At 48.6% G+C, this 21,987-nt stretch overlaps 1 protein-coding gene across 4 annotated transcripts in view; it reads left to right on the forward strand.

Moving 5' to 3' along the window:
* The window catches only part of LRRC20 (leucine rich repeat containing 20), a 76,663-nt gene that overhangs the window by 37,306 nt on the left and 17,370 nt on the right, over window positions 1–21,987 (forward strand). For all 4 annotated transcript variants that reach the window (XM_037496406.2, XM_037496409.2, XM_037496408.2 and 1 more), the window contains one exon: window positions 15,561–15,728. In XM_037496406.2, coding sequence (XP_037352303.1) covers window positions 15,561–15,728 — 168 coding nt within the window. The remainder of the gene's footprint in view (window positions 1–15,560; window positions 15,729–21,987) is intronic.

Raw genomic sequence — 21,987 nt, forward strand, 5'->3', positions numbered from 1 at the left:
AAGCAGGCCAGATGTTGAAGCTTTGCAGTGGTCAGCTGGCTTCTTCATGTTGGTTTTAGACTGAGTCTTTAGACCAGGCAGAGGTCCTCCTACCTGGGCATGCCTTTGCCCATTCCCACAGCACAGTTCACCCCCGGAATAGTGGGGTCTGGGAGCTGCCCATCTAGATATACTACTTGATATCAAGGCAGCGATATGGTTGTGACCTTCTATATCAGTTTGACCATCAGTCCTGAGGGCATCTGACCCAGGGGGTTACCTGACTGACCTTAGTGGGGCAGAAGCCAAGCTGTATGCATGCTTGTGGGCAGTGTGTCTGTCAGGCACCCAAGCGCCATTGACTTCAGCATCCTTAGGATAGAATCCCAGGGACGCTGAGGCCATTGGGCATGAGTGTTTTAAAGCTGTTGGCTACACTGAAACGTCATTAAGCATGGAAGTCACCCTGAGCCCGGGACCCACCAGGAGGTAATGAGCTGCCCACCCTGTGGTCGGGCTGAACCAGGATCTGAGACATGGGAGACTGGGCCACTTGGTGGTCAAAGCACTGACACCAAGCTCGGGCCCAGTTCTAGACCCATGCTGGTCCTAACTCACACCTTCTGGCTGTGGTTGGGGGTGGTCAATGGGCTCCTATAGGGTAAATGGTTTTCAGGCTTTTCTGCCCTCCCATTAGGATTGCCCTGCCTGATGGGGCACCTGCAGTTGTAACATTGTTGTGTTGTTTACTTCTATGGGCCATTGAGGAGTATTGAGATAGTCACTGACAGAAGCAGCAGCAGGAGAGAGAAGGGGAGAAAGAAGCCAGAGAAGCTCTTCACCCCAGAGTGAAGACTTGCTGGGGGCTTGGAGGCCTCCTGGTCTCCTGGCCCCCCACCCCCCGCACCTCTGCCTGCCGTGTACTTGTTTGCCACATCACATGTAAAGCTCAATGAAAGCCTGAGAAAGCCACCGAGGGCTCCAGGACTCCTCCTTTACCCAGTCTGCTAGGATTATACAGATCCTGCTCAGTGCCCATCCTGGTTCCACAGCTCCCCAGCCAGAGATGGGGGAAGAGAGGAGAATAATATCCATGAATTTGTCCCCCTGGCAGGGGAACTTTTCCTCTGCAGGCAGCCTCTACACAACCCTTGCCTTCCAGGTTTCCTTTGGGTGCTAATAGCTCCCTGCTGCTGGGTTACTGCACTATCCCTTGAGGTTCCCCTACAGCCTCCCATATCTTTGTAAATGGTTTGTTGAAATTAACCCTCTTTGGATCATCCTAATTTGGATGTGACATCTGTTCCTGGCTGGGAGCTGACTGATGCTCTCTGCCACTTACTAGCTTGGCAGCCATGGCAGCTTGTTTACTTGCTCTGGGCCTCAGTGTTCCCCTTAACACAGTGGAATAAAACTGGTAAGCGTCTATCTCATAGGATCCTTGTGAAGATTGAATGAGTTAATCTATGCATAGCCCTGGCAGCAGCCGCTCCCCCTATACTCCATAACACGGTACCTGGCACATAGCTGGTATTCAAAAATATGTTTTGAGAGGGTGAATTAATAACTTTGCACCCCATGACCAGCAGAACAATCCCTCTCACCACCACCACCTGTCAAAATGCCCATGTCTTAATTCCTGGAACCTGTGACTTTGTTACCTGATGGGTAGTAAAAGGACTTTGCAGGTATGATTAAGTTAAGGACCTTGAGATGGAGAGCACTGGTGAGTGGGGCAGATGCCATCACTGGGTCTTTATAAAGACACAGACGGCCAGGGGCAGAGAAGGAGTTGTGAGGGCGGAACCTGAGGTTGGAGTTATGTGCCCACAAGCTAAGGAATGTGGGCAGTTTTAGAAGCTGGAAAGGTCGAGTGGATTTTCCCTTAGAACCTCCACATCTTTAAGACCCATTTGGGTCTTCTGATCTCCAGAAGTGTAAGAGGATAAATTTGTTTTAAGCTACTAAGTTTATAGTAATTTTTCCTGCAGAGCAGCAGGAAACTAATGCACACCAGGTGAATTGAGGTTTCCTGCTTGGATGTCCCGCCTTGCTTACTTTCTTGCCCTCCCACCCGACCTCACTTTGGAGCTGGTAAACCCTCAGCTCCTCCTAGCATTTGGCCCTGCCTGTCCTGGTAGAGCTCAAAATTATTCAGCATGCTTCGTTCAAACCATTCCAGAAGCTGCTCCCTCATTGTGGTGGTTTGGGTGGAGGAGTGCAAATGGAGTTGAATTGTCCTCAGTGGGACAGAACCTGAGACCCACTTTGTTCTCCAGCTCAGCCTGGCAAGAGGAGATGAACTCTCCTCAGAATATCCAAGCAAGAGTGTGTGCTCCACGGGGCTCCTCAGTGACAGAAAGCTGTTCTATTTCTCTATTATTGCATAAGAGGCTGCCCTAAGACTTACTGGTTTTCAATAACAATATGTTATTTCCTCCAGCTCTGGGAGGTGTCTGGTCGCTGTGGGTTGTTCATCTGCTCCTCCTAGTGAAAACAGAGGTCACTTCACTGCGGAGGGAGGTCCCTCCTCCTTATAGCCTTGTTCCACGTGCCCTCCAATGTGCTTGGACTTCACAGCTGGATTCCAAGAGGAAGGAGTGGTGGTGCAGAGTGGTGCTTAATGCCTGTGCTTGGAGGTCTTGGAAGGTCAGTCACTTCGGCTGCATTCTGTTGGTCTAAGTGGTCTCACAGCCAGCTCAGATTCCAGAGCTGGGAGCTATACTCTGTTCCTGATAGGAGCCGCAGCAAAGTCTCATTGACAAAGGCACAGGGATGAGAAAAACTGCTGGGCTGTCTGGGGAAATAGTCTTCAGAGTAGCTTTCTTAGTTTATTAGCTGAAACACCGAAGGATGGCAGTTTTATCATTCCTATGTACTCAGCACTTGAGTATCTACCATTTGCTAGGTACTGTGGTAGGGACTATGAGGAAATCATTTTCTGCCGGGGTCTGAAAACCTGACCTTGGCCTTCTCAAGCTGTATGACCTTGGAATAAATACTGAACCACTTTGAGCTTCCATTTTCTCATTCTGATATGGGCAAAGTAAATTACTTCCCAGAAAGTATATACGTGTCATATGCTATTTGTTGCCCTTACTTATATATTCTTATAGACCAAACTATAGATCCCTTTTTGAGAAAGTGACAGGATTAAATAAATTCCCCTTGGAGGGGAATTGGGGGCAGCCTGGAGAGGCATTCCTGCCTCAAAAACAGAATATCGACCCTGCTGGCCTCGCTACACACCCAGGACTCAAGCGCCACCTGGCACACTGGGGCATTGCTTGTGACTCTGTAGACTCTGATGCTTCAGTCACCAGAGTCCAAGCTAGGGCTTCCTGCCCTGGTGAGGGGAGGCTTGGCACTTTCCCCACTCCCTATCCTGAGCTCTCAGTGCACTCTCCTTTGCTCCTGGTTCTGAATTTTTTTTTAAAGATTTGTTTTTATTCATTTATGCATACAAGAACTGGGGTGTAGTTCAGAGGTGTAGTGTTGGGGTGAGAGGATTCACCAGAGACAGTGTGGGAAGCAGAACAGGTGAATTGACTGAAATACGCTGTTGAGGGGAGCAGCGGCTGGAGAGACAGGAGAGGTCTGCTGCGCTATGTGGGTTAGCTCCTTGGCTGGGTATCGAACTCGTGCTGCAGTGGCTGTGGATAGCTTCATAGTACTGAGACTTTAACCCCTGCGCCACCAGGGAGGCCCGGGTTCTGAAATTTAGACAAGTTCCCATCCCTGCCCCCCATCCACCCTGCTTACTCACTGCCTAAGGATTTCTCTACTTGTAAACTTCTAAGGCTTCATTTGAAAATACACCCCTATTTTTTATATAGGAAATAGATACCTACAGTTTAATATTTTAAGACTCAGAAGGGGTGTTAGCGAAAAATAAGCAGCTCTCCCGCTCACCTGTGACTATGCAGGTACTTCTCTTTTTTTCCCTCCTTTTCCTAATAAATCTGCCCTTTTAAAATGTAAAAAAAAAAAAATAGTAAAACATAAATCTCCCTCTTACTCTTATTTCTCCAGGTGTCCAGTTCCCCTGCCCAGAAGCAAGCACTCTTGCCAGTTTAGGAAATAGTCTGTGCCAGTATGAACATTAATGTACTTAGTGTGAACAGGATTTGCAGTATACCACCATGGTCAGGCAAATGGTGGTGTTTTATAATTTTACAAGTACAAATCTATTTAAATCTGTACAACTCTGTGAAGTCAGCATTTATCATGTCTTTGTTGTAGATGATGAAACTGAGGCAGAGAGAACATAAGTAACTTGCCTGAGATCATACAGTGAGAAAGAATGTGGTAGAGACTGTGGGTCCAGATCCAGAGCTCCTTTCTAAACTGCTAAGGGCGCTGTTTTATAACCTGCTTTGTTAAATTAGTGATCTGCTTTAGAAATTGGTCTATGTCAATATGATGAGAGATGCCTTATTCTTTTCGTGGGGCAGAATGTTTCACACTTCATTTTAGTCTGTCCCACACTGAGTTGCAAAGTTTTCTCACCTCTTCCTTCTGTCTACCCAAGAAGTGGGTGGGAACCTCACTTTTCTGTTCTCTGTGGGCATCAGACTTGTGTGACTTTGGGTGAAGCTTCCTTAGTGCTAAGCATGGGCCATTTGGAAGATATTTATTACCTCACTCTTACTCTGTCCTATAGGAGAGGTACAGGGACAGTGGCAGGCAGGGGCAAAGATTGCAGTCGAGGTGCTTGATTAATCCTCAGTGGGCAGGTATTTTTGGAACTGCCAGATTCTCTCCCTGCCCAGCTGCATAATTATTGCAGGCCAACTTGGTCTGTCCCTCAGCACAATCAATAGTCCTCCTCTCTCCGCTGAGGTCAATCTTAGGTCTGCGAGTCAGCTTTGGCAGTTGTCCAAGATAAAGATAATGCGGAAGTAATAAGAGGCACTTGGGGAAAGAGAGATCCACTTAATAGACACCGGAAACCATATTCAGTAGGGATAATATATAAAGGGATGTCATGATGGGTTGGAGAAAGCCTTGTGAGCAGAATAGAGTAGGGTCTTCTACCATGGTCCCTGGTCATCTTGGGAGGCCAGGTTGTTCAATTCTGAACCCTGGCATAAGAGAGCAGAAAGAAGCATCTGAAGCTCCGCTAATGTAGTCTCCTGTGACCAGAGGACCTCAGCCCTCTGTGCGAAAGGAGGGCCTGAGGCCTGGGCCTTGTGATCCCAGCAGTGAGAAGGAATGTATTGTGATCCCAGTGATGAGAAGCAAGGTTAGACACGGTTGTGACTCCGTTTAGCTGGAGGCTACATACACCAACTGATCAGGTAAGTGGGGCTATTGGTCACACTTTTGTTCTTCCTCTGAAGTGAAAACAGCAGAGAAAACCTTAAATGTTTGCTGGGGAGATATAAAGTCCAGAGAGTTAAGCAAGATTGATACTTTAACATTTGGGGGCATCAATCTCAGGGAGTTAACTTTCTTTTCTCTCCACTGAGGGGACTTAGAAACATCTCCAGGATTTGATTCCTATTCAGAACCTCTAGAATCTGTTATGAACAACTTTGAACACATCCACTTGACTACTTGGATAAATGGAACAGTTCCTTGAAAAAACAATCTTCCAAAATTCAACCATGATGAAATAGATAAACTGAATAGTTCAGTAACCATTAAAGAAATTAAAGTAATAAATACAAAGATTACCAAAAAGAGAGTTTTAGGCCCAGATGATTTCACTAGAGAATTCTGTCAAACTTTTAAGCCAGAATTAACATCAGTTTTACATAGTTTCTTCCAGAAAATATAAGGACATACTTTCTAAGCCAGGCTACAAAGCCAGCATTTAAATTTCATATCCAGATAAAGACAATTAAAAAAGGAAAGAAAGAAAATTTCAGACCATTATTTGTTGTTTCTTTTATGAACTAAGGCACAAAAACTATCAGAAAAATATTGGCAATTAAATTCAGCAATGTACCAAAAGAATTATATGCCATAACCAAGTGGTATCAATTTTTCTAGATGTGCAAGACTAGTTCAACATTTGAAAATCAGTCAGTGTAATCCATTTTGTCAAAAGGCTAAAGAAGAAGAGTCACACAGTTATATCTGGTGACAAAGAAAAAACATTTGACAAACTCTAACACCTATTTATGATTTAAAAAGAAAAAAAAAAAAACCACTAGGAATCCAGCAAGTCAAGTTGGTAAAAATCACTGCAAAAATCCCACAGTATAATCAGACTTAACAATGAAATGTTTTCCACCTAAGATTGGGAATCAAGGAGGGATGTTAGTTCTCATCCTAGAAATTCTAAACACTGCAATAAGACAAGAACAAGAAATAAAATGTATACAGCCTGGAATTGAAGAAATAAAACTGTCCCTGGGCCTCCCTGGTGGCGCAAGGGGTTAAGACACAGTCTATGAAGGTATCTGCAGCTACTGCAGCACGAGTTCAATCCACGGCCAGGGAGCTACCCACATGGCACAGCAGACCTCTCCTGTCTTGCCCACTACTCCCCTCAGCAGTGTATTTCAGTCGATCTGCCTGTTCTGTTCCCCACTCTGTCTCTTGTGAATCCTCTCACCCCTCCACACCTCTGGCCTGTACCCCAGTTCTTGTATACATAAATAAATAAATCTTTTTTAAAAAAAACTGTCCCTATTTATAGGTGACTTGATTGTCTACATAAAAAACCCCAAGGAGTCTTAAAAGGAACAAACACGCACACACAGCTATCCTACAACTAATAATTTGGCATGTTCCAAGGTCATAAGATCAGCATACAACTTCCTAGGTGAATCACTCTCATCCTCAAGATGCTTTCCTTGACTTCCTGTCTCAGAGTAAATCCACAACTTTTGCAAGGTCCCCAGAGCCCTGCATAACCTGGATTCAGCCTCATCTTTACCACTTTTCCTTTTTGACTCCCTACTCCAGGCACAGTAGATGTGCTGAATTCTTTTTTTTTTTTTTTAGGATTTATTTATTTATGCACACAAGAACTGGGGTACAGGCCAGAGGTGCAGGGGGTGAGAGGATTCACCAGAGACAGAGTGGGGAACAGAACAGGCAGACTGATTAAAATGCACTGCAGAGGGGAGCAGTGGGCGAGACAGGAGAGGTCTGCTGCACCATGTGGGTAGCTTCCTGTCCAGCCAGGGATTGAACTCGTGCTGCAGAGGCTGCTGATAGCTTCACAGTGCTGTGCTGTGCTGTGCTTAACCCCTGTGCCACCAGGGAGGCCCTGAATTTTTTTACACTTGTTATTTCCTCTGATAGCTAGCCCCTGGGCTGTTTGCACAACTCATTCCTTCTCATTGTTCTCTATGGCTTTAGATACCTTCCTAGTAATCTGGAATAGTCTCATTATTTTCTTATTTATTACTTTCTCCTGCCATTAGTGTGCCAGCTTGTTGGGGGAGGTTTCCTAGTGCCTGCCCATGGTAAGCGCTGAGTAATATGTAGACTGAGTGAGTGAAGGCTGTGTTGGTTGGTATCATGGTGTCTCACTTTCCAGAAAGTCAGGTGTCACAGCTGCATCCACACCTTCTTTTATTTTCCCTCTCGATGCCTGCCTTTGAAGTTACCTTTCAATTTTGTTTCCATACAACATTCCATAATCCAAGTATTAAGTCTCATGGACCTTCTAAATGGAAAATAGTTTCATTTATCAAGTGCTTTTGCTTCTCAAAGATTATCCTTTTTTGCATTCAAGTACAGGATTGAGTGTGTACTTAGACTGTGCATAGTAAATAACTGTATTTTGCAACATGCCCTACCCTCCACAGCACTCTCCACTCATCCTCACTGTCCTGCTGTAGATGGGGAGGGAGGACCTTGTCATGAGCATCCAGAGAGAGGATGCCTCAAGAACACATGGTGAGTTAGGCCAGAGCCAGGTAGTCCTGGTTTCCTCCCTTTTTTCATTTACAACTAAAGAAACAAGGATTTGCTGAGTATCTACTCTGAGAACAGGTTATACATGAATTAGGGACATACAACTGGAAAAAATAGGGTGCTGGGATGGCCCCTTTCTCTTGGGGAGGTTGACTGGTGTTAAAGCCATGCTTTGGGGATTGAGTGAGGAAAGTCAAGTATCTAGAGAAGAGGCTGGGGTTTGGGTGACCCTGGGACAAGTTATTTCATCTCTCTCTGTCAATTGGGAGTAACAGGTTATAATAAAACTTAAATGATGGTTGTGAGTAAACCTTTAAAACAAATACTCAGAATGTCATGGTGTTCCCTAGATGTTAGCTATCATTATTACTTGTAAGCCCCACAGGCACTGTACTAACTTTCGATATCTGCAGAAGAGCTCTTTCCTGGAAATCCCCTCCCTCTCACTCAAGCCTAGACTTAAATACCCTCTCAAGCAGCAGGAGCCTGATTCACTAAAGTGGGCTGACACGCCTTCTTCAGAGCACAGCTGAGCCCCTTTTGAAGCTTACAAGTGGAAAGCTTTCAGTGTAGCCCCTTTGATTACCCTAATGCAGTTAAGGAGCTGAACCCCAAAGGGGCAGGTCCTGTCTGCTCAGTTACTACTCTCTTGGTGCATTTTGCTTCTCAGAAGAGTTTCTGAACTAGGGGAGAGGCTGCCACCCTTCCTTGCAGCTGAGCCTTCCTCAGAACCTGCCACTAAAGAAAAATTGGATTTCACAGAGCAGTTTTCCCTAGGGAATGTGGAACTGGGGCAATGGCATGATTTTGTGCGCAACTTACTTAATCCTTAGAGCGATGATCTCCAGGGGAAGATACACTGAGCAATGACTGGAAAAGTTGCTTACAATCTGCCGAGTGCAAATAGTGGGTCTCAAAAGAGTATATAATCCGTGATTCCATTTTTAGTTTTAAAAACAATACCTATCTATCTATCCTGTTTGTTTTTATTTCTGAATGTACATACGTAGAAAATCATGCAAGAATGTATACCAAGCAACATTGGTTCTCTCCAGGGGTGGAAATATGTGAGGTTTTCATTTTTCTATGTTCCATATTTTTGTAATGTTTGCATTTTTTACAATGAGAATATACTGCTTTTGTAAGAAGAAAATATATTTAAGGTTAAATACATCACATGGTCAGAATAGGCCATTCTTGCAAATAATCCCAAATCTCAGCAACCAAAAGCAGAAGTCTATGTCTTACTCATGACATGTGTTTATCATGTTTCTCCTCATTGTCTCAAGGATCCAGGCTGGTGAGGCAGCCACACAAATGTTGTTGGTCACTGTGCTAGAGAGAAAATAAAGTGTGGCAGAGCACGTTAGCTCTCTGTGCTTCCCCTCAGCAACTCTTCTCATCTTGCATTGACAGAAACAAATCACATACGTGGACAGAAAGGTGTGACCTACCTGTGTCTGTGTCAGAGAAATAGCTGTGGAAGGAGAGAGTAGTGTATTTGTTGTTGTTTTTTTTAAGGGTTTTTTTTTATTTATTTATAGAAGAACCGGGGTACAGGCCAGATGCGCAGGAGGGTGAGAGGATTCACCAGAGACAGAGCGGGGACCAGAACGGGCAGACTGATGAAATACACTGCTGAGGGGAGCAGCAGGCGAGACAGAAGGGGTCTGCTGCGCCATGTGGGTTTCTCCCCGGCTGGCGGGGATCAAACCCGCGCTGCAGAGGCTGCGGACAGCTTCACAGCGCTTCGCTAAACCACCTGCGCCATCAGGGAGGTCCACCATAAACCCTTAATTACCCTTTTTGTGTGTACCTTCAATCGCTAAGCACCATCAGCTAAACAAAAGTAAAACCAGTGGGTCAAAGCAAAGTAAGAAGAGGGGGAATAAAATGCATTTTGACCCCACCGTCTCCTAATGTTTTGGGGCCACTTGCCTCTGAAGGCTGGCTGCTCCCCTGGGTCTGGATCATCGTCCCAATCACTGACATGCTTTCCCAGAATACCAAGAAAGAAGTCCTCAGATCTCCCCTGGTGGCCCAGCAGTTAAGCGCTGGCCTAGGAAGCTGCCCACAGCCTCTGCAGTGCCGGTTCGATCCCTGGCCGCCGGCGAGGGTCCCGCATGGCGCGCAGACCTCTCCTGCTGCCTCCGCTGCTCCCCTCAGCAGTGTGTTTCATCAGTCTGCCTGTTCTGTTCCCCTCCCTGGCTCTGGTGAATTCTCTCACCCTCCTGCACTTCTGACTGTACCCAGTGCTTGTATAAATAAATAAAATTAATTAATTAAAAAAAAGAAGAAGAAATACAGGGAAAAACTCTCTGAACAGAGAGTATAGCCACTGCGAGGGCAAGAAGCAGGTGTTTATGTGGGTATAGTGGGCGAGGAGTGGGGATTTGGCTGTTGGGTGACTGTGTTGTTTCTCTTGCTGATTGGTTGGGGCCTGTGGGGTCTCCTAGGTTACTGAGGCCCACTGAGTCTCCCAGGTTACCTGGCCTGCTTTCCCAAAACGAGCTTTGGTCTGTTGCTTTGGCATTGTGTTACTGTGTTGGTGTTAGGAACATTCGATTTTTACTGGGCTGGGGGTACTCTGACCTCAGCCGATTGTTCCTTACTCAGTTTGATAAATGTGGTTAGGACACCTGAGCTTGGGCCTCGCTCCCTGTCTCCCCTCCACCATATTAACTAACTACCTGCGCCCATTCAACTGTGTGAAGGTCGTAGAGCGTAGCCACACAAACCTGCACACCTCGGCTGTCTATAGGGACTGGGGTCACACTTGCATCCATTGCTACGCAACTCACAACGGTATAGTCTCCATGTACGTGACATCCTGTGATTTATTTATTTTATAATGAAAAGTTGGCACCTTTTGACCTTTTAAAAAAATAACAATAGTGAACACATCATTAATTGGGACTAAAAAACCTGAGAGAGGAGAGATTCTCTCCCTCCCTGCAGCAGTTACCCTGGTTGTCCCTGCCCCCCGTCTGGGTGTGGCCCTGTGGTATGGAGAAACTGGGTCAGCATCTTGTGAGACCCTACAATGCTGTGTGTCAGTGATATTACTCCAAACACCTGATCCCCAAAGACCTCTGGATCCTCAAGGGTTTTCTGAAGCAGCAAAGGATGATCTGTAGGCTCAGGCTTAAATTTGGGCAGTTAGAAATACAAGTCTAGTAGGTAACTCAGTGCTCACTGGATTCTTTGCATTTACCAGGTGCCCTGTAGGTATTGCTGTATGGATCCCCTTGCCTGCCATCCATCTATCTATCCTCCTATCTGTCTGACATACTTAACACACTTATTGTTATGTGCCTAGTGCTAGTCAAAGCCTTTTTCATGTATTCATTAAAAGCCACCACAACCTTATAGAAAGGGTCAGGTACTGTTTGCATTTTACAAAAGAAACTGAGGCAAAGATAAACAATTTTAGAAAGTGGCAGAATCTGAATTTGAACTGGAGACACCAGGCTTCAGAGCCTGGGTTTGTCACCCTCACTGTACAGTATCTCATCACAATCCATGGGTGCTGGGCAATCTCCCCTGCCCACATGGGGCTCATTGGTGTTACCCAGCAGACGGGATCTGCCAGGGGAATGCAGGGTTCCAGGAAGGAAGGGTGGAGGGCTCGGGAGTGCGGTGAGGAAGCCTTCCCAAGGTGGTACAGGCAGGCTAGGGGGCCTGACCATGACAATGAGAACAAACCTGGACACAGCTGGGACAGGGGAGGCCACCAGCCACCTCCCTGCCATGACACCAACGAGCACCTGCTGGCGTGCTTGGAAAATGCTCTTGAAAATGCCCTCTGGCCACCAGCTGCTGTTCTGTGGAGGCCAGGGTCATGCTCTAAGTGGTCCATTACGGGTTCCACTGGTGGGGGCTGGGCTATGAAGTGGGGATTTGGAGATGCCATGGCAGGCAGACCACCCAGAACTCGTTCCTGTAGAAAACGAGGACTTGGAGAAACACATAAATAGTAAATGAACAACCAGGATAATTGGGCCATGGTCTCAGGTAAGAACAAATGTCCATTCCAGAAAAGTGACTTCTAAGAGACTTGGAGCCAGCTGCCCCTGAGTGGTCCTGGCTAGCCCAGCACCAACTCCATCCCTGCCTGGAATGTGCCCTCCACACCTGCCCCCATGTAAATCTGTGTGAGGCCCAGTCTTCATCTAGCAATAGGATCCAGTGAGAATTGAATAACATTTTTATGGAAAGCAATAGCATTTTTTTCCTTTTTATGAAAGTGAAAAAGAACAAGCCTATTTAAGGTAAAACATGGCACATATAGAACAGAAATTTAGCAAAACTGGGGGGATGGGGCATGATACTCAAATTCATTTATTCATTTATTTGTGTATTCAACACATATTTATTGAGTACTTTCTGTGTACCCAGCCCTATTGTGGGCACTTTTCTACCACAGGTTAAGTTCCACCCTCATGCATTTTTGGTTATGAGGGGGCACCAGTGAAGAATGGAGTGGAGGTAAATCGATGTATTAGGTAATGAGGGATGCTGTGAAGGTAACCATTGCAGGAAAACAGAAACTGATGGGAGAGGATGCTGGTTTAGATAGAGTGATGTTTGAGCAAAGACAGAAATGATGTGAAGTCACCAAGCCTGCAATATAGTGATAAGGAATGTTCCAGAAAGAAGGAACTGCAGGGCCTCCCTGGTGGCACAGGTGGTTGAGCACCGCACTGTGAAGCGGTCCGCAGCCTCTACAGTGCGGGTTGGATCCCGGTCGGCCGGCAAGAATCCCACATGGCGCAGCAGACCTCTCCTGTCACGCCCGCTGCTCCCCTGGGCAGTGTATTTCGTCAATCTGCCTGTTCTGTTCCCTGCTCTGTCTCTGGTGAATCTTCTCATCCTTCTGCACATCTGGCCTGTACCCAGTTCTTATATAAATAAATAAATCTTTAAAAAAAAAAAAAAAAAAGAAGGAACTGCAGGTGCAAAGACCCCGAGGTAGCAGCATGCACAGAGTATTTGAGGAAACATGTCTGACAAATGGGTAAGAAGCTCTGGAGTAGATGTTTTCCAGCATCCCTCCCAATGACCTTGTAACAGTGACCTGGATTGGGATGTTTTCTGGATTAAGACATGGCCACCTAAGAACCTGGCTACTGGTGGGTCCCTGACTGTGTGAGGGGCAAACACTAGTTCTGCCGAAAGAGCTGTGGGTTCAGCATGTCCCTGAAGATGGGAAAATGAGGAGTAGGTCAAGCCCGCTGCATTGTCTGTTTGCCTTTTGAGGATAGGGGTGGGGGTGGGAAGAAGAGTCTTCATTCATCAAGTGTTTGCTGAGTGACCACAAGTGCCCTTCAGGGGGCTGGATGTAGAGAACAAAGATGAATCAGGAACAGTTCCCATCCATCGGAGTCCCAGCCTGGGGGCTTGGGGACCTGCCATGTGGCTGGCAAACGGGTATGTAGGTACAGTGTCTTCGGGCCAGTTCTACCCACACCGTGGAACCCTAAGTGAGGAGTCTCACTGTGGCTCCTCTCCCACAGCCCAGGGCTGCATCATAGAGTCCAAAGGGAGGGCCAGGGCTAGCTACGTATTGATGGGGGCCCAATGCAAAAAAAACCTAGTGCACAGAACAGGAGAAAAGTGCTTTTCAGGTATGTGGAATGCTAACTTCCTCTCTTCTGTGGCCTCTCTCTCAGCATTTGTAATGTCCATTTGCTATAGCTAAGTAAAGGAAAATGGAATTTTAAATGATTAGTGCAAATTTGACCATTTATCTTTACATTGCACAGTGGCACTTTAAAGTACAAATATCAGAATATGTAAGTCATATGTGGAATCTTGAAATTATACTGCTTATATCCTGGGGCTTGTTTCCAGAGGGCAAGTAGGCCAATAGGACACACTCAAGCCAGACTGGGGAAGGTGGCACATTCTCATAAGCACCCAGGGCCCTACACCCACAAGGCAGACACGCACATGTCCCCTCGGCCCGACGCCTCCCACCACATCTTGGACGGCCACACCTCTCCTTGGCCAAGGATGGCATCAGGGAGGTTCAGCCTGGCAGCCCAAGGATTTTGAAATCTTGGCCTCAGGCTGTGCTTAATACCTGGATCAGGAGTGGGTGAGAGATCCCTCCTGCCAAAGCCAGTCTCCAGCTGCCACCCACCAGATACACTTTAGGGCTGCCAGCAGCCCTATAAGGGTGTAGGGAGATCGCTGCCCCCGTGCTCCATGCCAGATACACAGGAATACATGCCTGGCTAGCCCGCCCTGTGCCTGGAACCCTGTTGGGGTGGAGGGCTGTAGTAGTTTCAGAGCAGGGGGATAGTGGGAAAGGCTGACATGTCCTGGGGTATAGAGGGCAGGAGAGCAGACTGCTAAGGACCTATCCTGGGGAGGCAGTAGAAGGCTAGACCACATGTGAGCTGAGACTCCATGGCTGCTTACACAGTAGACTCCAGGATAAAATAATTAAGGCTTTTGAGATGGCAACACAGACCATTCCAGCCCGAGTTTGAGGCCCTCAGAGCCTGGGAGACCCTGGGAGAAGACCTGAGATCACCTGGCCTTTCTTAACCTCACTTCTCTAACTCAGACGAGGTGGGGAAGCTCGCTTGGGCCATGTAATGAAGGAGGGGTTCACTGTGGGTCATACGTGCCTGGGGACTGGGCAACCAGCAGAAACCGAGGCCCTGAGCTCCCGTGGAAATTCTGTGTCTGACCACTCCCCCACCCCGATCTGCTGCCAGCCAGCTTCTCTGCCTGCTCCCTGATGTTTATGGTGTACTTGCTGCATGTATGTCAACTTATGCTGGGCACTTCTCACATTTAATCTTCTCAACAGCCCTGTGCTGTAGGAAAAGCAGTGTGTGTGAACGCCTCCTCTGTACAGGCACCCAGCCAAGTGCTTTGCTGTGTTAACCCCATAGCAGCTCTGTGAAACAGGTATTATTAGTTTCTTTCTACAGATGAGGAGACCAGGACCTGCCGGGGTTCATTAACCATCTGAATGAATGACTTGTAAGTGGTACAGTGAGGTCTCCCTAAGCCCTGCATCATTAACTCTTGGTTTCTGCCCCTCATGCTTTTTCTGTGGGCACTCCAGTATCTGTTTGCAGAACACAGCACTTTAGCTTTAAAGTGCTACACCCACACCTCTTAGCACTGCCTAGGCCAGGTTCCCAAAAGAGGGGCACCCTGGGGCTCTTCTCCACCATCAGTGCTCAGGTTGTTGGTCAGCTTTTGAAGTGGTCATTCTAAGCATGGAGCCCACTCTTATCTGTGTGTGAGCTTTGTCAGGGAAGGGAACTTGCGGGGCCAAAGGGGCAGTGGCTGTAGCCTAGAGCCAGCTGTGGGCCAGTTGTGGCTGAGCAGGGGAGCAGGTTCAGGGACACAGAACAGTTGTCCTCAGAAGTGTTCCTCAGATGGGCTGTGGGGCTGGGGAGCCCAGGGGCTGCCCATCCCTATCTGTCCCATCAAGACCTAGAGTTGAGGCTTGACCATGTGTCTAGGTCCAGACTGTGTCAAGTCAAAAACAGGTGCCTCCGGGCAGGAGTGATGGCCAGGCTATGGTGGGAGTTACTCTTCCTCTTGCATACATATGAATCTACCGTTTGGGGACTTTCTGGCCTTCCTGGCCCCTGCAGAGGTGAGAACTGCAGCACCTGTGGTCTCCAGCTTGCTCCCCTTCTCACCCTTGCTCTTCTTCCTCCTCCATGTGGCAGAGCTCCGCCTGGAAGGGAACTTCCTACACCGCCTCCCCAATGAGGTCAGCACCCTGCAGCACCTCAAGGCCATAGACCTGTCCCGGAACCAGTTCCATGACTTCCCTGAGCAGCTCACCTTGTTGCCTGCGCTGGAGACCATCAATCTAGAGGAGAATGAGATCGTGGGTGAGTGCTCCCAGCCCGCCTGCTCTTGGGGCGGCTGCCTCCTTGTTTGCACTGCTCTCTGAGCTCCCTTTCCTGAGCCGGGCTCATGGGGCTGCACTGGGTTCAGGGCCATGGAGTGAGACTTTCACAGACCAGAGGGCAGGGGTGGCCTTGTGGTTTGAGATAGCCAGGCACTGGGCCTGGGAAGGTAATTATTACGAGGTTCTGCCCTCTGGGAGGGTGCCAGGGCTCATTACTTGCTCTCACCTGGCAGGTAGGAGGCCATGGATTGCCCAGAACTGGCCAGGCCACCCCTGGCCTCCGGCTCTCCCTCTCCAGTCTCCATCTGCCAGTCTGGGCTGCAGTAAGAAACTTCAGCTCCGACTCTCTTTACATTTACGCCTGCCTGAGTGCCTGGCTTCCCCTTCCTGGCCTTCACACTTTGTTTTTCACCATTATTTAGTGAGGGCTTCTCTGGAAACATTTTCAGAACTGCATCTCTATGCCTTCCAGTACAAAAATGCTCCTCCCAGGGAACCAGAGGGTGTCCTGTTGCAGGTCTGAGGTGTGTGTGCAAACAGTAGACATGGTGATCTAGGCTTGCTCGGGTAGGGAAGTCGTTCTTTTCCCCACTTGCCACATTTATTCTCCTCATGGTCTCTTGAGGATGTCAACATTCTCTCCAGCTGCTGTCTAAGCACCACAGGCTCCCTCCGAGCTCCCTCCTTCAGCTGCTTTGTCATGCTACAGAGGCCCTTCTCCAACCTCTTCCCCACTCCCTCACGTTGCTTTGTTGATGGTATTAATAATAACTTCCTTCAGTTACACTTTTATTTTCATAAGCCCTTTCATAGCCATTATGCCATTTGATTAAAAGCAAGAGCTCTCGATTGGTTTGGAGCTGTTAGATGGAAAATGGACTGCCTCGTGTGCTGGGCATGTCCCATCTATCTATCAGAGATTTGCCACCAGGACTCTCTGACCCTGGCTAAGTGAGAGGTGGGACTGGCTAATGTCTGAGGTCCTGGGTCTTTTACAGATAGGTAGACTGAGACTCAGAGAGGTTACTTGAGACTATTAGGTTGCACAGCAAGAATGTAGAAGTGCCAGGACAAGAATATGATTCCAATGCTGAGGCCTGCACCGGGGTGGTATCTCTTTGTCTGGTCCCTATGAAGGTCCTGGGGGGCTGAGGGAGCTTCTGGCTCAACCTCACTCTCCCAAGACCAGAACCCTTGAGCGACTTGAACCGGGGTGGCCTCCCTGGTCACTTGGGCTTCTGTGCTATCTTTAAGCAGAAGGAGCATGTTCAGAAGTACCTTTTACCTGCAAGGCTCACCCTCCTGGTCTTCTGTGAGCCCTTCATTCCTGCCATTTCCAGCACTCCTGGCCATGCTCTCCTGGCTGGACCCTTCCTCCCTGTCTTTTATTTTTAGTCTGTTCCTGCTGCTCCTTTTCCTTCTGCTGCTTATCCAAGTGGGGCAATAACCAAGCAGGGGCTACTCCAGGGCAATGGTGCGATGAGAGCTGGGTGTGGAGCTGCAGCAGGTGAGTCAGGAGTAGCACTGGGCATGGGTCTCTCCTCTTCCTACCTGCGGCCTTAGATGCACGTCACCTCTCTGCACCTCCATTTCTCCTTGTTTTTAACATGGAGGTTAGAAAAATGGCCTTTTCTCAGGCAGGGGGGCAGGTGAATGGGCCTCTGTGCTGGCTGCAGTACGTGAAGTGACTTTCCCCAGAGTCTGAGTCAGTTCAGGAGCCACAGATTCCCCACTCTTTGCCCTCCTACCAGGATGATGCGATCTCTCAGGTGCAACCCCTGAACAAAGAGCAGCTGTTTTGGTTCATTCTTTCCTCTTCCTATCTCTCTCTTTCTTCAGAGTGACTGTAATAACTCTACATACAGAAATATCTTATAGTTTGCCAAGATCATTTACTCACAGGTCTGAGGAAATGGTCATTGTCCCCATTTGACAGATGTAGAAACTGAGGCTCTCAGAGATTCCCCTAACCTTCAAGGTCAAGTGTCTGTTGCACCCTTGGCCAGGAAAGCGGTATCAATCATGGGGCTGTGCTCCCTGGTCAGTTCAACCTGACAGCGTCCCCCACTGCCCAGCTTGAGCCAGGCCTGGGGCTATGGAGATGCTGGAGTGTACGCCTCTCCTGCTTGTTCCCAAGTGCCCATGACTCCCAGACATGCTCAGCTTATGTCAGGGCCCTCTCCAATGTGGGGGGCCATGGTGGTTCTCCCAACCCCTCAAGAAAGAAGGGGCACACAGAGCACATATCCCCTTGCTGGATTCTCCTCACCTCTCCCTAATCCAGCCTAGTTACTTGGGTGGGTTTCCTAATTCCCAAACCTGTGGAGGGGCCGGACCAGGCATTGCTAGCTTGACTGCAGGGAGGAGGGGCCAGTGGTCCCAGGGAAGGAGGGGAGGGCAGAATGTCCACCATGGAAATCACTTTGTGCTATTCATCAGACAGAACTGCTCTCCTGCAGGGCCTCATGGGGATAATTGTAGTGGGAGCTTGGCATACCTTAAGTGTGGCTTATTTTTCCTCCAGAGCCTTCAGAAGGTGTTGGAAAATTTCTTTTTTAGATTATTTTGAGAAATAAATTTGAGATGAATGGATTGTCTTAAACTTTTGTGCAGAAAGGTCACTCAATCTGAAGGCCCCCCTCTCTGCCCAAGGGATGTAGCTGGCCAGACCCCAGAAAGACCTGGAAGCTTGTGCACCCTGGGAGTTACCAAGCTCCATTCCAAACTCCATCTTTTTCTATTTTATGAGGAATAAAATATGCCCTATCCGGAGGAGAGACCTCCTGAGCCCGGGGGTCGGGCAGGGGGCAGACAAGCCTGCCAGGACACAGTTGTTTGCTCTGGGCACTCCAAAGAGTCAAGAGATAATAGTTCACAACAAGATCCAGGGATGTGTGTGGGTTGGTCCCTATAGTTTCCAAACCAGAAAGTGTTCAATGGAGAATATCCTAAGTATTTGTAGACTAGGCTGCTTGGGGAATGCAGTTTCCGGAGGAAGAGGGACTGCAAAGGTGATTGAGATGGTAGCTCTGAGCTCAGCTGCTTATAGGCTGGAAGGGAAGTATGAGTGGCAACAGATAGGAAGCTACTGGATGAGCCATCTCCAGATGTGCCAGGACATGCCAGCTAGGGGGAGGCCTCTATAGATGCAGAGGGGTGCTGTGTGTGTCCTGATGAGGTGGGGTTGCCAGGATGGCCCAGGGAGGGTGCTGAAGGAAGAAGAGGCTGATAGTCTAACTGTGGGTAGGGAGGACATGGGGATATCATGGGTCCCCTATCTTGTGACTACCAGGAAGCTAGCTCTTCACCCCAGCAACAATGGCGTAAAGGTGGGTGCAGAAGCAGCATGTATTCTGACCCCTTGCTCACAAGTACTGAATGCTGCACAGCAATTGAGCATGTTCTCGGAACACATGGGGGTGAAGAGAAAATCAAGAATTTAGGAGACTTCATTTTGCCAAGCGGGAGACCACTTTGGTTAAGCTAGAATTTAACTTTCTGTAACCCTCAATTTGCTGGGGTGTTTTCCCCTCTGTACCCACTGTTCCAGAAAGAGCAAGAGATCATAGGAAAAACAGATTCTTGTTAAGAACTAAACAGTACAGTAGCTCTTTGAAAAAGAAAAGTACCTGTGTTGGGGTGCTTTTGTTAGGGGGAAGTGATGTCCTGAGTTAATCCCATACAGGATTAACTTTGTGGACTCCACCCCCACTCCAGACTAAAGCCATCAAGACTCTGGGAAAGACAAATCCCATCACCACCAAGGGAGGATGGCTGGGACCTGAGGGTGGAGTTGGGCGGCCAGGTTGGATATAAAAAACCAAACACGTGGGCCTTGGGCTCTCTCTGGCTCCCGATCGCTCACCTCCTGGCTTCACCGCTCCTGGCTGGCGGCCAGCTCTCAGAGCGCCATTTTGGGATTCCTAATCGGCGGATCGGGTAGGACTCATTTAAAACTTTGTCTCCCACTTTTCTCCCAGAGCTGTACATTTCCTCATTTACCCTTCCCTTTGTAAATAAACCTTTTATTAACCTTTCACGTGTGCCTGCAGTAGAGCATTGATAAGTCCTTTTAAGCGCGCGGGTGAGGACCCACAGTCAGGCACCCCGTTTTGTATCGGGGTTGCTCTACAACACTTTGAACTGCATTTACTTAATTCTGCCCTTGCATTCATTAACTTCTTACTGCCAGTATTTCTCAACGTGGAGCCCCAGAGCTTGCAGCAGCACCAGCAAATTGTTGGAAATGCATGTTCCCAGGCCCCTCCCCAGACCTCCTCAATCAGAAACTCAGTGGGAGGGGGAATCATCTGTTTTGACAAGACCCCCACCCCCACCCCCACCAGGTGAATCTGCTACATATTGAACTTTGAGAATCCCAGCCAAGGCTGTCGCTTCTCAAAATGTCACCCGGAGCCCAGAGACCTGGCCATCACCTGGGAGCTTATTAAAATTCAGAAACTCAGACCCCGCCTCCCATGTCCTGAATGAGAGCCTGCACCTGAGCAAGGTCCCAGGCAATGCCTGTGCACTGTCCTGGCGGAGAAGCACTGGGCCTGGGCCTTTTCCTAAAGCACTAGGGGCTATTTCCTGGCAGCTGCTGGTGTCCACGAGAATCTCCGGCCCAGATGTCACCACTCCTTTCCCACATCTACCAGTCGGCTCCCCGTCCTGCCCACCCCGCCTCTTCAATCATCTTGTAACTTCCTCCTCTCACATGTCTCAGCTGGCCTGTTCAAGTGTTTCATCGTAGTTTATCTGGGCCATGGCGCCAGCCCTCACTCATCAGGTTTCCCTTGTTCCCTGGGAGCCAGATGTAAGTGGAAACAGGGTTTGAACCAGGTTTTCGGTGTTCCAGAGCCTGCCTAGTTTTCATTTAATGGAAGAGGATGATGTGGGTGGCTCCATGGAGAAACAGGTGCAGGATGAATGCCTGGTAGGCACCCAAAAACGATTTGCTGAATCAAATTGGCAGGGTATGGGGGAATCGCTTTCCCACCCTAGCCTCACTCAGTCCTGGCAGGATTCCTGTAGGTGCAGAGCAATCAGCTCTCCCTGCAAGGCCTTGTTATCTGGGATTTCACTGCTAGCAAGCACACTTCAGCTCCCTGCCTGCTGCCGGAGGCTGCCAGTCCCTCAAACGGTGCAAAGGGCTGGGCTCTTGCCCGCCCTTCCCCATACAGCTGCCAGACTCTACTGGGGGCCTGGGACTGGTCTAATCTGAAGGTGAATTAGGAAGTAGTACACCTTGTATTCTCCAGCACCAACAAGCCACCCTGTCAGCAACTTCTGCCCAGTGCTGTAAAAGCAACACACAAAACTTGGCTGGTCGTGTCTTTCCAGTTCCACCGTTCTCTACCTTGTGTCAGTTGGGATTTAACCAAGCTCTATTCCTGGTTGGCAGACGATGCCAGGCTGTACAGAACAGACCCATTACCAGTGAGATCCCACATTAAGGGGAGACCATGCCAAGGCCAAGAAAGGTTTGCCAAAATTATCATCTGGAGAATTCTGAGTGGCCAGCCCCCAGCCAGGCCCTTTGAATCCCTTCTCCTCTCATGCACACATTCTGAAATAGGCTGCTCTGTCATTCTGGCCCCAATCTTAGGTTAGGTGAGGGAGGGGTTTAAAGAAGGTTAGCACCGAGGAGCCTAATCAAACTGTGCTGCATTTGAGCCTGGCAAGGTGTAGAGTTAGGAATGGACCACAGTGCAGGTTTTCTAAGATCCAGCAGACCGGGTAAAGGAGGAGTCACAGTCCTCAGTGGTTTTTTGCAGGTCTTTTATTGGGGTTCACCATATGGCAGGCAGGCGTGCTGGGGGGCCGGGAGGCTGGCAGGCCTCCCAGCCCCCGGCAAGTCTTCACTCTATCTGGGCTCTCCAGCCTTCTCTGCTTCTCTCTCGGCTTCTGTTCGTTCTCGGCTTCTTGGCTTCTGCTCGTGTCCCCGTGACAACACCCTTAAAAGCACAGTCTTAGCCCAGGTGAATCCCATCTACATCTGCCCACACCCTATTCCAGGTGCCCGCCATCAGGCATGCATTCAGGAGCTCAAGGATCCATCATCTATCCTGATGGCGGGAGGGCAGAAAAGCCTGACATTTTCTTTACCCTACACAAGGGTTTGACTGGGCAGGTCCCTCTGGACTGATGGGTCTGGGAAGACCCTCCAGGATGTGGTTTGGTGCTTTCCTCCTGTCCCTGGATTGGAGAGACAAGAGGGGTGGGAAAAGAGCCAGCCT

Source organism: Talpa occidentalis, unplaced genomic scaffold (genome assembly GCF_014898055.3).
Source record: "Talpa occidentalis isolate TD23 unplaced genomic scaffold, MPIMG_talOcc4v2.1 talOcc4.8, whole genome shotgun sequence".
Classification (NCBI taxonomy): domain Eukaryota; kingdom Metazoa; phylum Chordata; class Mammalia; order Eulipotyphla; family Talpidae; genus Talpa; species Talpa occidentalis.